This window comes from Podarcis cretensis (genome assembly GCF_951804945.1).
Source record: "Podarcis cretensis genome assembly, chromosome: 16".
Classification (NCBI taxonomy): domain Eukaryota; kingdom Metazoa; phylum Chordata; class Lepidosauria; order Squamata; family Lacertidae; genus Podarcis; species Podarcis cretensis.
This window is the reverse complement of record NC_137186.1, coordinates 9,818,550-9,835,365: the sequence shown is the minus strand read 5'-3', so window position 1 is coordinate 9,835,365 and position 16,816 is coordinate 9,818,550. Positions and strand designations below refer to the sequence as shown.

Below are 16,816 nucleotides of genomic sequence, written 5' to 3'. Positions count from 1 at the left end.
AGTCAGCGCTCTCCGGCCATGGCTGCGCGGCTTCGCTCCACTGAAGTAGCGGTCTACTCACAACACCACGCCACTCCCCGTACCCTCTCCGTAGCCTTTAAAAAGGCTCTTCGTGGGTCGGGGAAGGCGCTTAAAGGTGCCCGTCGAGTCACCAAGTCCGCAGGCTTCCGCGCCTGCGGTTTCTAAGGGTCCCCGCGTCGCCGGCGCGGTAAGACCCGTCTTCAGCAGAGCCGATTCCCTCCGGAGTTCGGAGGGAATCCGCCATTAGCCGATCGCGCTAACCCGGAAGTCGGTCTGACCCTTATGCTTCCCTCCCCTTATTGTCTTGATTTATCAGCTATTTTAAAATGAGGCTGCATTTTAAATTGCATTTTAACCTGTATTTCAAATTGGGTTTTTTCCCTCCCTCTCTTTCCCCCCTATTATGTTTTTACTGTGATTTTATTTTATTGGTGTTAGCCGCCCTGAGCCCAGCTCTGGCCGGGGAGGGCGGGCTATAAATTATTATTATTATTATTATTATTATTATTATTATTATTACTATAAAAATCATTTCAGATCCAATAAACATACAGTTACTCTGTCTCTCACACATACACACTCACTCTCAGTCAAACATACACATTCTCTCTCTCTATCTCCCTCTCTCACACACAAGCATGTTCCACTTTCTCACCTGCTTTTAAACTACCTCAATCCCTATCTAGCAGCAGGCAAGGTTTAAAACAAGTAGTGATGTATGGAAGTGAGAGCTGGGCCATAAAGAAGGCTAATTGCCGAAGAATGGATGCTTTTTAATTATGGTGCTAGAGGAAACTCTTGAGAGTCCCATGGACTGCAAGAAGATCAGCCCTGAGTGCTCACTGGAAGAACAGACCCTGAAGCTGAGGCTCCAATATTTTGGCCACCACATGAGAAGAGAAGACTCCCTGGAAAAGACCCTGATGTTGGGAAAGATGGAGGGTGCAAGGAGAAGGGGACGACAGAGGACAAGATGGTTAGACAGTGTTCTTGAAGCTACCAGCATGAGTTTGACCAAACTGCGGGAGGCAGTGGAAGACAGGAGTGCCTGGCGTGCTCTGGTCCAGGGGGTCACCAAGAGTCGGACACGACTAAATGACTAAACAACAACAGGGAACCTTTGGCCCTCCAGATGTTGCTGAACTACACCTCCCATCACTGCTGCCCATTAGTCATGCTTGCTAGGGCTGATGGGAGTTGTAGTCAGCAATGTTTGGAAGGCCAAAGGTCCCCTACGCCTGGCTTTGAAAGCTCTCCTGACACCGCGGCATTGTGGCAAGGAGGAAGGTGGGGCCAGGCGGGCCCCTCCAGGTGGTTCTGCAGTCCTAATACGGCCCGTGAACTGCAGGTTCGCTATTGTTGTCCCAGATCCGCCAGCGTTAGACCCAGGACAAAGAATGCTGAGGTGCACCTACTTGTTGTAGAGCACAACATCCGGAAGCCAGATGTGTTTGGATGGCAGCCGCACCTTCTTCATGTCATCAAACTCCTCTGGGTTCCACGTAAGGCGATAATCCTCCCATTCCTGCAATGGGGAAAGAGAGAGAGATGGGGGGGGGGGTGCTAGACACAATCAGGATGGCCACATCCCTAAGACTGATCTGAAGTCTCCAGTTTTACCTCACCCCTTCCAGTTGGCAGGGGGAGGGCCTGAATCTCCAGGGGGGTGAGAGTGGCTTATTTTGGGGTTTTTTTAGTATTATAAAGACTGTGCATGTGGCTTGCAAGGTTCTGTTAGGATATAGTTCCATTCCATCTTAAAAGAAACAGGCATGACTGTTGTGTGTCACATGCCTGTTTACTTCCAGCACAGGCTGGGAATGTCCGTTTCTATATTGCTATTGCTTTGCTCTTTTGTTGGACACGAAGGGAAGTAGACATGTTTTTCCTTTGTTCCTGAACTATGCTGAATAAACACCTATAAATAATGCTTACACATGTCTCTGGCAACTTACCTGGGTCAGCCACACGTTGGTGGTCATGATCTGCTCCCGCTCGTGCTGTCAACAGAAGCAAAAGAAAAGGCATCAGAACAACAACAACAACAACAACAACAACAACAATTTATTATTTATACGCCGCCCATCTGGCTGGGCTTCCCCAGCCACTCTGGGCGGCTTCCAACAAAATACAGTAGTATCTCGGGTTAAGAACTTAATTCGTTCCGGAGGTCCATTCTTAACCTGAAACTGTTCTTAACCTGGGGCACCACTTTAGCTAATGGGGACTCCTGCTGCCGCTGCACGATTTCTGTTCTCATCCTGAAGCAAAGTTCTTAACCCAAGGTACTATTTCTGGGTTAGCGGAGTCTGTAACCTGAAGCGTATGTAACCTGAAGCATATGTAACCCAGGGTACCACTGTATTAAAATACCGTAATGCATCAAACATTAAAAGCTTTCCTAAACAGGGCTGCCTTCAGATGTCTTCTAAAAGTCTGGTAGTTATTTTTCTCTTTTACATCTGATGGGAGGGCGTTCCACAGGGCGGGTGCCACTACTGAGAAGGCCCTGTGCCTGGTTCCCTGTAACTTGGCTTCTTGCAGCGAGGGAACCGCCAGAAGGCCCTCGGCGCTGGACCTCAGTGTCTGGGCAGAACGATGGGGGTGGAGACGCTCCTTCAGATATACTGGACCGAGGCCGTTTAGGGCTTTCAAGGTCAGCACCAACACTTTGAATTGAAGTGAAGAACACGAGAAGAGCCCACTGGGTCAAGCCAATGGCTAGTCCAGTGTCCTGTTCTCACATTGGCCAACCAGATGTGTGCAGCTCCTGTGCACAAAAGCCATCTCTGCTCCTGCAGCTTCCAGCGACTGGTTCTAAGCAGCATTGCTGCCTTCAGTCGTGGAGGCATTGTGGCCAGTAGCTACTGATAGCTCCTATCCAATTTTCTTTGAACACAAGCTCCAGCTCCCGGCAGCCAGCATGGCCAATGGTCAGAGGTGGTGGGAGTTGTAGCACCACAAGCTTTGGGAAGGATGACACCACATTATAGAGAGTACTTACATTATGATGGTTACTCGGTACAAGCAATGATCACCTGTCAAGATCTTGAGACGCAGTTCCTCCTCTGGCGAAGAGGAAAGCCCCGCCTCCAGTGGGGAAGGGGCGCAGGGACCAGGAGATACTGGGGAGAGCCTCCACACTGAGCCTGAGCAAAGCGGAGGGAAGGCAAGCCCCCCTTTGCCAGCGCCCACTCTGCGCAGTAGGTTTCAGCGCAGAGAGGGGAGGAGAAGAATGGGGGTCACACAACTGTTATGCTGGGGGAGGTACAAGGACCGGCCTAGCGACTTAGCCGGACATGAACTTGCGATGCTCTTCACTGTAAATAGTTTACACTAATAATAAAGCCTGGAAAAGACAGGCCAGAGTCTTGCCTGTTTGCTCTCGAGCAACCACACCAGCACCTGACATAAGCCAATGGTAGAAGAGGACGAGGAAAAATCCAAAAAAGGGGAGCCAACTCCTAAAGGTCTGGTCTGATCATCATAAGCAAGAGACCCCAAAATTATAAAGGAAAAGCACACCCTTACACGATTTGCAATGCCCTGCGAGCGAGCAAAAGGACAATTTCTCTATAGAAGAAAACACTCTAATAAATCAATTCTGGTCATTCCCGTCCTCAATCCAAGCTGAAATTTTAGAAAGACTAGAAACATTAAGAAACAGACTGGCTAGGAAAGACACATATAATGATACCAAGGTAAGGTAAAGGTAAAGGGACCCCTGACCATTAGGTCCATTCGTGACCAACTCTGGGGTTGCGGCGCTCATCTCGCTTTACTGGCTGAGGGAGCCGGCGTACAGCTTTTGTATTATAGGAATCATGAGGCCAGCAGGACTAAGCCGCTTCTGGCAAACCAGAGCAGCACACGGAAATGCCGTTTACCTTCCCGCTGGAGAGGTACCTATTTATCTACTTGCACTTTGATGTGCTTTCGGACTGCTAGGTTGGCAGGAGCAGGGACCGAACAACGGGAGCTCACCCCATCACGGGGATACGAACCGCCGACCTTCTGATCGACAAGTCCTAGGCTCTGTGGTTTAACCCACAGCGCCACCCGCGTCCAATGATACCAAGGAGGATGACCTAAAAAAGGGCCAGATTTTCTCCAAAATGATTCCTACACAGGAATATAACTCAGCAAGGTGAGAACTGTTCGACTGTGGAGCAGGCTCCCTCAGAACGCGGACTCTCCTTTGAAGAACAGATTGGGTGGCCATCTGTCGGGGATTCCTTTGCTGTGATGCCCACCTTGCAGAGGGTTGGACTAGACAGCGGCGTAGCATGGGTTGTCAGCACCCGGGGCAAGGCAAGTAATTTGCGCCCCCTAACCCGGGGCAAGGCAAGTAATTTGCGCCCCTAACCCCTAACCTGCCACCGCTGCCAGCTTCTTCTTGCTACTGCCTGGGCTGGCCGGGTGTAGTTCTCTCCCGCGCTCAGTGCTGTGCTGGGCAGCCTCCCCCAGATAGTCCCTCCCTCCCTCGCTCTCTCTCCTCTCCGCACAGTGGGCGGCGACCGGCAGCTCGGATCGGATTCGCACAGGCAGCACTGTGAGAGAGAGTGAGTGAGCCAGGTAGGGGCAGAGAGCTGCGAGTGCGCCCCCCAAAATGTTGCGCCCGGTGCGGCTGGCACCCCCTGCACCCCCCACGCTACGCCACTGGGACTAGATGACCATTGAGGTCCCTTCGAACTCTGCACTTCATTGATTCTAAAAGGGCAGCTCCAGCGAGAAAGCTTCCTCCAGACTTACAGCAGCATTTTGACCCGTTTGGCAGTTCCCACTTCCCCATCTTTGGTACATACCACGCTGATGAGCTGGGCCAATGATACCATCAGCTGCACAGTGACCAACTCGGATCCATTGGTGGCCGGACGGATCAGCTTGTTGTACCGTGACGGATCCAGGAGATGTTCTACCAGCCGCTCTTCCGTGTCTGTGCCCAGGGTCCCTGCGTGGAGGTGGAGAAGGAAGCAGGCAGAGTAAAGCAAACACTGTTCAGAACGAACACAGAGCATAGGCACAACAAGGCAGACATTCCTACTGTAATGTACTGAGTTGAATAGGATCCAGAATGCAGCAGTCTGATTGGCCCTAGAACAATAGGATCCAGAATTCAGCAGTCTGATTGGTCCACAGGAGCCATCCAATCCAGCTCCAGGTGGAAGTGAATCCGCAACCTGATTGGCTTACAGGAGAATTCCAGAATTAGCCAATCACGTGGGACCCATTGTGTAAATAATGTATATAAAGCAGACTGTTAAGTTGTGGGTGAACATATCAGATGACACAGCGATTCTCCAAACAGCTCTTGTTTATTCACAGAACAGAACTGAACTGAAGGGTTCAGTCAGCCTGCTTATATAGAGCTCCCGTACAACGTAACTGTAACAATATTCTAAAACTATCCAATCACTGAACGTCACTTTCGATCCCTTATTTGCATAACTATCTACAGTATCCCCCTGCTGGCCCAGGGTGAGAACTTCAGTACATAACACAGACATTCTGCGGGAACTTCCATTCCTCCTCACCACTATGAGCTGAATAAAGAGCATGAAATCCACTATCGACTCTGAGTATATTTCACCTACTTATCTCTTTTCACCAGTGAGCCATACAGCTTCCTAAATCAGGATGTTCAGTGATTGGTATTCAGACGCTGACTGCCTATTAATACGCAGGTTTCGTTGAGTTACCGTGGCTGTATTAAATATCAGTAAGCCTCCCTCTCATTCAGTGTCTCCTCTTTTTAAAAAACTTTTTTTTAAAAGATTAAAAGTTTACATTCACATATCAGAAGTGCAACATGGAAATAAGATTCCAAGGAATCTCCTGGACTTCGCTCCTCCCCTTTGTGGGTCCTGTTGTTAATCACTTTCTCCGGCATCTTTTATAACAATCCACATCTTTTACATTTCCACTGTGTCCAAAATTCACCCTTAAACGACAAGTGATATTCCAATCCTAGTAACAATTTTAACTGTTTACAATGTTTTTTTAAGATAGGTTAGATAGATAGTTTATTCATTACGATCGGAGACCAGCTTATAAAACACACTTGGGGGTACAATCCAAGAAGGAAAACAAACATTTAAAACAATGTAAAAGATAGGTTATACATTTCCCCAGGTCGGAGCAAAACAATATAAACTTAAAGCCTTTGCAGATGACCTGGTTCTGACCCTGCAGGAGCCAGAATCTAGTACAATAAGAGTATTACAATTGATTCAAGATTTTGGTCGGGTGGCGGGATTTAAGCTAAATAAACAGAAAACTAAGGTGCTGGGAAAAAATCTGACAGATACAGAGTCGGAACGGTTTCAGAGAGAAACAGAATTAACTGTGGTTAAAAAAGTAAAGTACCTAGGGGTAAATATAACAGCAAAGACTCTGAGTCTATTTAAGGATAACTATGAAAAATGCTGGTCGGAAATTAAGAGAGACTTGGATAGCTGGACAAAACTGAAGCTTTCCTTGTTAGGCCGAATTGCTGCTGTTAAGATGAATGTATTGCCAAGAATGTTGTTTTTGTTTCAAACATTGCAGATTGTGGACAAGACGGAGTGTTTCCGGAAGTGGCAGAGAGATATTTCTAAATTTGTCTGGCAGGGCAAAAAGCCCAGAATTAAGTTTAAGATACTAACTGACGCAAAAGAAAGAGGGGGCTTTGCCCTGCCAGACTTAAAGCTGTACTATGAAGCCGCAGCTTTCTGCTGGCTAAAAGACTGGCTACTTCTTGAAGACACTGATGTACTGGATCTGGAAGGTTTTAACAACGCTTTTGGTTGGCATGCATACTTATGGTATGACAAGGTTAAGATAAATAAGGTCTTCAAGAACCATATTGTCAGGAAAGCAGTATTTAATGTCTGGACAAAATACAAAGACTTATTGGAAAACAAAACTCCGAGGTGGCTTTCACCTCTGGAAGCTAAGGCCCGAAAAAGACCCAATATGGAGGCCAAATGGCCAAAATATTGGGAAATATTAGAAAAAGATGGAGACAATTGGAAATTGCAGAGTTTGGAGAAAATGAAGGATAAAGTGCGAGACTGGTTACATTACGCTCAGATTAAAGAAGTCTTTAAAAATGATAAAAAGGTAGGGTTCCAGGTGGAGAAATCGAAGTTGGAAACAGAATTGCTAGAGCCAAAGACTAAGGTATTGTCAAGAATGTATAACTTGCTGTTAAAATGGAATACACAAGATGAAATGGTTAAATCGGTTATGATAAAGTGGGCTCAGGACATTGGGTATAATATTATGTTTGAGGACTGGGAAAGGTTGTGGACCACCGGGTTGAACTTCACTGCATGTAATGCTCTGAAGGAAAATGTAATGAAAATGATATATAGATGGTACATGACCCCAGTTAAACTTGCCAAAATATACCATTTGTCTGATAATAAATGTTGGAAATGTAAAAAAAATGAAGGAACATTCTTTCACCTCTGGTGGACCTGCCCTAAAGTGAAGGCCTTCTGGGAAATGATATATAATGAGCTGAAGAAGGTATTTAGGTACACCTTTACTAAGAAACCAGAGGCCTTCCTTCTGGGTATTGTCGGCCAGAAGGTGTTAAAGAAGGACCGAACATTTTTTATGTATGCAACAACGGCAGCAAGGATACTCATCGCTAAGAATTGGAAAACTCAAGATCTACCCACACTGGAAGAGTGGCAGATGCAGCTGATAGACTATATGCAACTGGCCGAGATGACTGGCAAAATCCGAGACCTGGGAGAAGAAAGGGTTGAGGAGGACTGGGGGAAATTTAAGACTTATTTACAGAAATACTGTAATTTGGTTGAATGCTAAGAAGGATGCTAGATCATAAATAATTGCCTACCATTGAATTAGATTGGATTTTGATGATAAGTGAGAAATAAGGAAAATATTTTTTTTTTTTTTTTTGGAGAATTGTTAGATTTTATCTAAATGAGCGGTGATAAATATTGTAAACAAGTGGGTAATTTGCTTGGAAAAAATCTTCTGCAACGATGTAAGTGGGAGCGGGAGATGTGAGGGAGTTCAAAGAAGAGACGAAACTATGTTATGATATAAGTAATTTTTATTTATGCATTTGTATTCAAAAATCTTAATAAATATGAAATTAAAAATATATACATTTCCCCCATTCCTTATTAAAATTTTGGTCTTCCTGTTTTCTTATTCTTCCGGTCATTTTAGCCATTTCCACACAATCCATCAACTTGATGGATCTGCTGTCCTTCTCTGGTAGGGACTTTCTCTTCTAGTTCCATCTCTTCTTCTAGTTCAGTATTTCCAAAACTTTGGCCTCCAGCTGTTGTTGGACTACAACTCCCATCATCCCTAGCTAGCGGGACCAGTGGCTAGGGATGATGGGAGTTGTAGTCCAAAACCAGCTGCAGACTCAAGTCTGGGAAACACTAGCTTCCTTTTCCTCAAGACACCTTTCGGTCACATCTTGTGACAGAAACGGCCCTAAGCCAATGAACATTTGTACGAAAAAGGACTATTTTGGGGAGGGATTCAGGGCTCCGTCCTGAATCTCTCTTTCTCTCTCTTTCCTCTCCATGAGGAGCTCCCCTGACCACAAGCAACAGCCTCTCAAGCAGGCTCGTTTCCAAGCCAGCTTCCTGATGGATAGCTAATCCCCAGGCATTCATGAGCCCATTTTGGCAGGCTGTTAAAATGTCACCAGCTCTTAGCTTGCTCAGAATTACGGCCTGCCCTGATCCAGCAGCCCTTGAGCAGAGCCAAGGCTGCAGCTGAGTAGGCATGGAGGCTGTGTGTGTCTTGCTCTTCCAGTCTCCGAATCTATGCATGGCACCAGAGCCAATAAGGACACGGGTGGCTCTGTGGGTTAAACCACAGAGCCTAGGACTTGCCGATCGGAAGGTCGGCGGTTCAAATCCCTGCGACGGGGTGAGCTCCCATTGCTCAGTCCCAGCTCCTGCCAACCTAGCAGTTCGAAAGCACATCAAAGTGCAAGTAGATAAATAGGTACCGCTCCGGCGGGAAGGTAAACGGCGTTTCCGTGCGCTGCCCTGGTTCGCCAGAAGCGGCTTAGTCATGCTGGCCACATGACCCGGAAGCTGTACGCCGGCTCCCTCGGCCAATAAAGCAGATGAGCGCGCAACCCCAGAGTTGGCCACGACTGGACCTAATGGTCAGGGGTCCCTTTACCTTACCAGAGCCGATGGTCAGTGGAGCCGGCTCGCTCGAATTTTGTCCCCTCCACCCTCCTCCTAAGACTAGGGAGGAGAAAGGTGACGGACAGTGTCACCCCATGAACGGGGAGTAAGTGCGAAGGCAGCCAGGTGGGGAGTTGACTGAAGGCAGGCAGAAGTTGTTGAGGTAAAGCCTGAATCGACCAGCCTTCATCGTGGCTGCAGCATTATCTGAGTCACGTCCCACCTATGATTATCGACTCTCTTTGTTTCTTTCTTCCTGGGCTCCTTTTGCCTTTAGCTGCTGGATAACAGGCTGAAAGCCAACAGGTCAAGCTGGACCTGGTGTGGTGGTACATAGCAAGGGCCACCAGCCAAATTTTCTGCCCAGCTGTCACCAAAGAGGCCTATTTCAAAAATCTCATTCCTAACTCTCCTCTGCACCTCCTTCTTCAACACGGCAATATTCTTGTCGTTCCTGTATGTTTGCCTATATCCCCACACTTGGTGTTGGTTGGGGTTTTGATGAGTTGAGCGTGTGTGCCTTTTAACTCTGAAAGCCCTTTTAGCCTCGCGCACAAAGACCATTTAAAAACAACCACACGCCGTAAGGATGAGCGCAGCTAAAAGGAAGCCATCAGAAATACATTAAAACGGCAGTATAAATAGAATTTGAAAGGCCAGCTGCATCAGGCCCCCTCTCCCTCAACTGCCACCAGGTAGCAGTCATTCTAGCAGGCTGCGTCAGTGGGAGAGATGAGAAAGGCCATTAGCTGAAAGGCCAGCTCTGAGCTGCTTCCATTCCAGCTCCTCATGATAAGAGTTCCTGTTTAAGAAATGGTGCCTGAGTTTACTTCTTTCCTCTTCCCTGCTTGTTGCCTTTTCCTTTTGTGCCATCGCTTTTAGGCCTGCAGGCAGGGAATGCCTTGTTTTAATTTGTAGTCCACAAACTGCTCTGCGAGCCCTTTGGCTTAAAAAAGGGAGTCCAACCACTCTAAGGGAGTCCAACTGGGACGCGGATGGCGCTGTGGTTTAAACCACAGAGCCTAGGGCTTGCCGATCAGAAGGTTGCTGGTTTGAATCCCCGCGACGGGGTGAGCTCCCATTGCTCGGTCCCTGCTCCTGCCAACCTAGCAGTTCGAAAGCACATCAGAGTGCAAGTAGATAAATAGGTACCGCTCTGGCAGGAAGGTAAACGGCGTTTCCGTGCGCTGCTCTGGTTCGCCAGAAGCGGCTTAGTCCTGCACGCCGGAAGCTGCACTCCGGCTCCCTCAGCCAATAAAGCGAGATGAGTGCCGCAACCCCAGAGTCGGCCACAATTGGACCTAACGGTCAGGGGTCCCTTTACCTTTAACTGCTCTAAATAAGTAACACTGAACGGGGATTGTGGGGGGACCCTGATGGTTCTTAACTACTGTTAAAATCTTTGCCAAACGGGACAGTCTTTGCCAAACGGGACAGTCTAAAAGAAAGCTATTAAAGGTATGCTCTTTGGCTGAGCAGGGATTTGAACCTAGGTCTGCATCCCGATCACTGAATCCCAACAATCTAACTGCTACACCACAATGGTTCTTTGTTTGTCTCCATTTTCATGCACTGGAACATAGGAAACTGCTTTGCACCATGTCAGGCCATGTGACTTAGATTGTCTACACTGACTGGCAGTGGCTGTACAGGATTTCAGGCAGGGGATCTGGAGATCCTGCCTGGGTTTGAACCTGGAACCTTCTGCCTGCGAAGCAGCTGCTCTGTCACTGAGCTATGATCTCTCCCTTAAATATAATAGTAAGATTTTATTATTCCTCATGGTGCTGATTTAAATAGCAAGTTGCCTCCTACCATTGGTCTGTCTATATCAGGGTTTCCCAAACTTGGGTCTCTAGCTGTTTTTGGACAACTCCTATTGTAGCACCCTGCTTGTGGTTAACGCTTAGCTGGAATGAAATATTCAACGCAGCAATAGAGAAATTAAAATAATAATTTATTTGTCGGACAAATAAATATGAGGCACAGTGGTATATGGTTACCAAGCTCTGGCCTGGCCTCCTGCCGCTATGGCCAGCACTTATATTTTCTCAATCCAGCCCCCTTTCTCCTCCTTTGTCCATTCAGCCTGGTTGAAATTCCTATTGGCTGTTTGCTAGAACCAATCATAAAAGATACACTCATTTCCTTTTGCCTTTTATGGGAAATAAAAGCTATATATTCTTCTATCTATAAATGACAAATAAGTAGTCATTTATCTTACAACAAGGAACCTTAATTACCAGCTCACCTCTTGCCCTCCTTGCCCTATTGCCCTCCAAAACAGATGGTTAATAGTTTTAAATTTTTATCTTATCTTGAGTTCACATCAACATTGAAAGATCTCCTTCTTTTGGAGGTCTCCAAACAAAGGCCTGACAACCATATGTGTGCTCTAATGATGTTTCCTGCTTGGCAGGGGGGCTGGGTTGATGGCCCCTGTGGTCTCTTCCAACTATATGAAATAAGAATCTAGCATAAGGATTTAACATTTCTTAGTTCCTGAATCCTTTGCATAATTACATTTAAGCCAATATATTCCATACATTATCATAGATAGCTTTTTAGAAGAATAAACCTTCTCAAAGTAAAAAAGGAAGGAACATTTTACAGCCTCAAAATAAAATAGGAAGAAAACCTCTTCTTCTGTTTACACTCCCTTCTCCAGCCAAGCCAGTTGCTTTTCTATTTGCTCTTGGCCTTTTAACCTTAGGAAAATATGGCTCAAGTTTAATGGGAGGCACATGGTTTTATTTTACTATTTACCAAGTCTTAATTATGTTTTTCTCTGCTTTTTTCTTTATATTCTGTAATATGTAGGGTCAGTGTAACCTTGGCTCTCAGCCTGTAATTCCCTTTTTATGACTTTGAGAATTGTTTTCTGCTATAAATCAGGGGGCCCCCTTGTCCAGGAGGATAAACATCTTGCCAAAGTACTTAGGCAGCTGGTCTTCTGCCTGGCATGAAACATTTGTGAATTTTAAGCTAATTTTTAGAATACAGGAATCTGATCAAAATATAAGCCTTGATATAGATACAGGCTATGATCAGATGCCTCACTATCATCCCTAGCTAGCAGGACCAGTGGTCAGGGATGATGGGAACTGTAGTCCAAAAAAAAACAGGGTTTGGGAAACTCTGATCTACATTCAGTGGCATCTGTTAGTTTGAGGGGAAGTTCAGATTAAAACAACAACAGAACCATTTTTTTAAATACATAAAACAGGAGTGTGTAACTCTGCTCTCGGCCTTCGCTCTCTGTCCCAACGCATTGCGATCCGGACCTGCCCACCTCCCTTCCTTCCCTGCTGCGGCTGTGAATTGCAAACGCTTCTGCTCGCTCCCTTGACAGCTTAATTGCAATTTTGGGAAGTGGCTGACAGGCATTGGAAAACAAGAAGACTGACTTGAGTAAAGAGGTCGTTAGGAGGATCGATCGAAGGAGGGAGAGAGCGAGGGGATAATGTACTACTGTACAGAAAATATATTTTACGGCGGGGGGGGGGAGAGAGAGAGAGAGCGTGCATGTTTAGTTGGCCGCAGATCTCTGTGCCAACTTTGTCCTTGCGCCAGCATGGCTCAGGCAGGCAGCATCACTTGGGGGCAGGATGAGGATGAGGATGGAGATATTCTTGGAGGAAGGGTGCCCTTGAGCCCAGAGTATCGTGTTTCCCTTTCTGATGGTGAGAGCCATTTGACAGAGGAAACACACTACATCGTTGGAAGTTTTTAAACAGAGGTTGGATGGCCATCTGTCAGAGATTATTTAGCTGTGAATCTTTCCTTGCAGGGGGGTTGGACTACATGACCCATGGGGTCCCAGCTCTATGATTTTACTTTGATAAACTCGATTTAATTGTCCTTTAACACCAGCTCTGTTGGGATGGGGAACCTGCAGCCCTCCAAATGTATTATTATTATTATTATTACTACTACTACTACTGATAGATCAGTTGGTTAGAGCATGGTGCTGATAATACTGTGATGGACTGGGACTGGGACTGGGACTTGGAACCAGAGGAGACTCACTCTATACCGGATCCTCTGCCTCAGGCATCATCTGAACCAAGTCTGGGGTTTGATCCTAAAGAGTCCCAGTCTGCCCAGGTTCCCCTGCAGCAAGCACCAGCTGGGCTGAGTCAGGGGCCTGAGCCTGCCCTGGCTCCAGAGGCGGGGTTGACCTCGTTGCCTTCAGCTGGGCCGTCACTTACAGCTGCTCCACTACTGGTTGGGTCAGGGGAGGCTGGGGCGGCCCCTGGGTCTAGTAACCCACCGAAGTCTCCTGAGCTGCAGAGACTCAGCTCTGGGAGAAGGAGAGACCTGAGTACTCGCAGGAGGAGTGCTCACCTTTGGGCAAGACAGGGAGGTGAGTCGCCAGGGGATCAGGACTGGCCGCTACCCCGACAAAGATAAAAGGCTGTTAGATCCTGCCCCAGGTAGTGGGAGCAGCATTTCTGTATGCTAGATCCTGCCCCTGTCCTTGCCTGGTATCCTGCCTTGGCCCTGTCGGACTGACTCCCAGAAGAACCTTCGGATTCTGGTCTGGTCCTGGACTGCGTTTCATGGGTTACCCCCGGGCCCAGCACAAATACCAAGTTTGTAGGTTTGACCCCCGTATGGGACAGCTGCATATTCCGGCATTGCAGGGGTTTGGACTACTTATGATTCTCAGGGTCCCTTACAACTCTACAATTCTATGATGATGATTTAAACTTATTCCCTACTTTTCACCATCAGGTCCCAGGACAGCTCTCAACAGTTTAAAATTAAATATTAAAAACTCTCAAGCCAGGATCAAACCATACTTTATTATTCCAGCTTTTGAGCTAACCATCATTTACAACTACGTTTATCATCCCTGACCATTAGGCAAGCTGGCTGGGGCTGATGGGTCCAAAGATATCAGGTGGGCCAGAGGTTTCCCATCACAGCTGTCCAGTGGTACCTTGGTTCTCAAATGCCTTGGTTCTCAAACACCGAAAACCTGGAAGTAAATGTTCCAGTTTTCGAACGTTTTCCGGAAGCCGAACATCCAATGTGGTTGTCGGCTATTGTTTCTTGGGCGCCTGCACCAATCAGAAGCTGGGTCTTGATTTTCGAACATTTCGGAAGTCAAACAGACTTCTGGAATGGATTAAGTTTGACACTTTGGTTTTTGCTATATATTTTGCGTTTTTGTTTTTGAGGCTTTTTTGGTTAATTTGTTTTTGTGGTTGTGTGGAACCCAGTTCAGCTACTGATTGACTGATTTGTGTGACTGCGGAAATGGATAAAAGCCCCCCATCCAAACAATGACTATCATCGGTGCAGGTAAGAAAAAATAATGATTTTAATTTTTACCATCTACAATACTGTCTTATTTATTTTATAGTACAGTACATTGATTATTGCTTCCATTTTATGGATCCATGGTCTCGTTAGATAGTAAAATTCATGTTAAATTGCTGTTTTAGGGGTTGTGTTTAAAAGTCTGGAACGGATTAATCCATTTTGCATTACTTTTTGTGGGAAAGCATGCCTTGGTTTTGGAACGCTTTGGTTTTGGAACGGACTTCCGGGACGGATTAAGTTTGAGAACCAAGGTACCACTGCAACAGAAAGCCCACACAATTGTGACACCCTTCCAAGCTGATCGTAGCCTATCACTTGTATCTTATAATTCATGGGGCAGGGAAGAGCTCACCTCTCTCTCTCTCTCTCTCCCCCCCCCCATTTTTGTTACTTGCGTCAGATGGCAGCAAGTGGGCATGACCAGTCACTCTGGCAAACCACGCTAGCTTTGCCTTGGCAAGGTGGAATTTGCCTCTGCTTCTTCTATTCTTGGCAGACTGCTCAACAGTTTTGGCTGGATTCAAGCATCACACCCAAAACAAGGCTTGTTTTTGTTTTTTACACCTGAACCTTTTGGGCACTTTCCAATGCAATGCTAAATGCTTCTGGCGTGAGCTGGCGTGAGCTAGAGGCTCCTGTCTTCCTTCCTCTTGTGGTGCCTCTGGGGTGGAGAAGGTTCCACCTCTGCTTTTAAACTAGCCAGAGTTCCTTGTTATGCCAGAACTTAGGGAAACACTGGTTAGTTTAAACTAACTGGGTGGTCTACTCTCATCATCCCTAGCATGGCCAATAGTCAGGGATAACGAGAGCTGGTGTCCAATAATATATGGAGGGTTGAATGTTCCCCAACCCTAGTTTAAATGGAGAAAGAAGGAAATGTTCATCAGTTCAAGGATTGCAATTACCTACGGATTGCCTTTGGGGCTAGAGCCGAAGAGAAAATTGGGCAGAGCAATGGATGTGACTCTTTACTGAGCTATGGCCCTTCCCTAAAACATAGAGACAGAGGAAGCTGCCTTATACCATCAGACCATTGGATTCACCTTAGCTCAGTACTGTTTACACAGACTGGCAGCAGCTCTCCAGGATTTCGGGCAGGGGGCCTTCTTCCACCCTACTTGAAGATGCCAGGGATTGGACCTGAGACCTTCTGCAACAAGTAGATGCTGTACCACTGAGCGATGGCACTCATAGCACATTGGCAGCAGAGGCGACAAGATTAGAGAAATGAGATCACTGTGTTTTGTGCCTGGAAGATGGGAGCTGTGGGGGAAACCACTGGGTGAGTGGTCCATGATTCATATGTTGCTTCCTTTCATAACACATCACACCCGATGCATAATGAATGGTGCAAGCTTGCCCATGAAGTCATGTGTTGTTGTTGCATAGGGACTGGGTTTTGGTGGGTGGGGGAAAGAACGGAGGCAGAAAGAGATCCGAAGAATCATATGGAAAGGGACGATAATGTAAATATAGAATGTTTATGGGATTTCAGCAGTGGTGTTTGGAAGGTCATGCAAGGAGACCCCAGACCCCCTCGAGGCTCACAGAAGACCTGCCTGTCACTCAGCACCCTTCTCTACTCCGTCTTCCTTTCATTGCTCTACATGTGAATCCAATATTTCTCCCTCTTTAACATAGGAAATGAGGAAACTGAGGACCTCCAGATGTTGCTGTACTACAGCTTCCATCATCCCAGACTTCCTGGGCCTGATGGGAGTTGGAGTCCAGATGGCCCCAACTTCCCCATCCTTGCGAAAGAGAGAAAGAAGAGTTGTAAAGCCCTCTTGTCTTCAGGAGCGAGTCTCCTCTAAAGCAGAGGTTGGGAACTATGGGCCCAGGGGCCATACGCATCCCTTGGGGCTTCTCTGAGACCCTCCTCAACCTACACACCCTCCCATGCCACACCCCTCACTCACCCTGCTTGGCTTGGGGTTTTCCCCCTGGCTATAATGTGCTATGGTTTTCCCAGTAGTGATGTATGGAAACGAGAGCTGGACCATAAAGAAGGCTGATCGCCGAAGAATTGATGCTTTTGAATTATGGTCCCGGAGGAGACTCTTGAGAGTCCCATGGACTGCAAGAAGATCAAACCTATCCATTCTGAAGGAAATCAGCCCTGAGTGCTCACTGGAAGGACAGATCAGGAAGCTGAGGCTCCAATACTTTGGCCACCTCATGAGAAGACTCCCTGGAAAAGACCCTGATGTTGGGAAAGATGGAGGGCACTAGGAGAAGGGGACGACAGAGGATGAGATGGTTGGATAGTGTTCTCGAAGCTA

General features: G+C 46.9%; 1 protein-coding gene across 1 annotated transcript in view; it reads right to left on the bottom strand.

Moving 5' to 3' along the window:
- CHRNB2 (cholinergic receptor nicotinic beta 2 subunit) overlaps window positions 1-16,816 on the bottom strand; it is a 33,467-nt gene that overhangs the window by 12,546 nt on the left and 4,105 nt on the right. The window contains exons 2-4 of the mRNA XM_079958180.1: window positions 4,827-4,972; window positions 1,977-2,021; window positions 1,437-1,546 (exon numbers count right to left, since the gene is read on the bottom strand). Coding sequence (XP_079814306.1) covers window positions 1,437-1,546; window positions 1,977-2,021; window positions 4,827-4,972 — 301 coding nt within the window. The remainder of the gene's footprint in view (window positions 1-1,436; window positions 1,547-1,976; window positions 2,022-4,826; window positions 4,973-16,816) is intronic.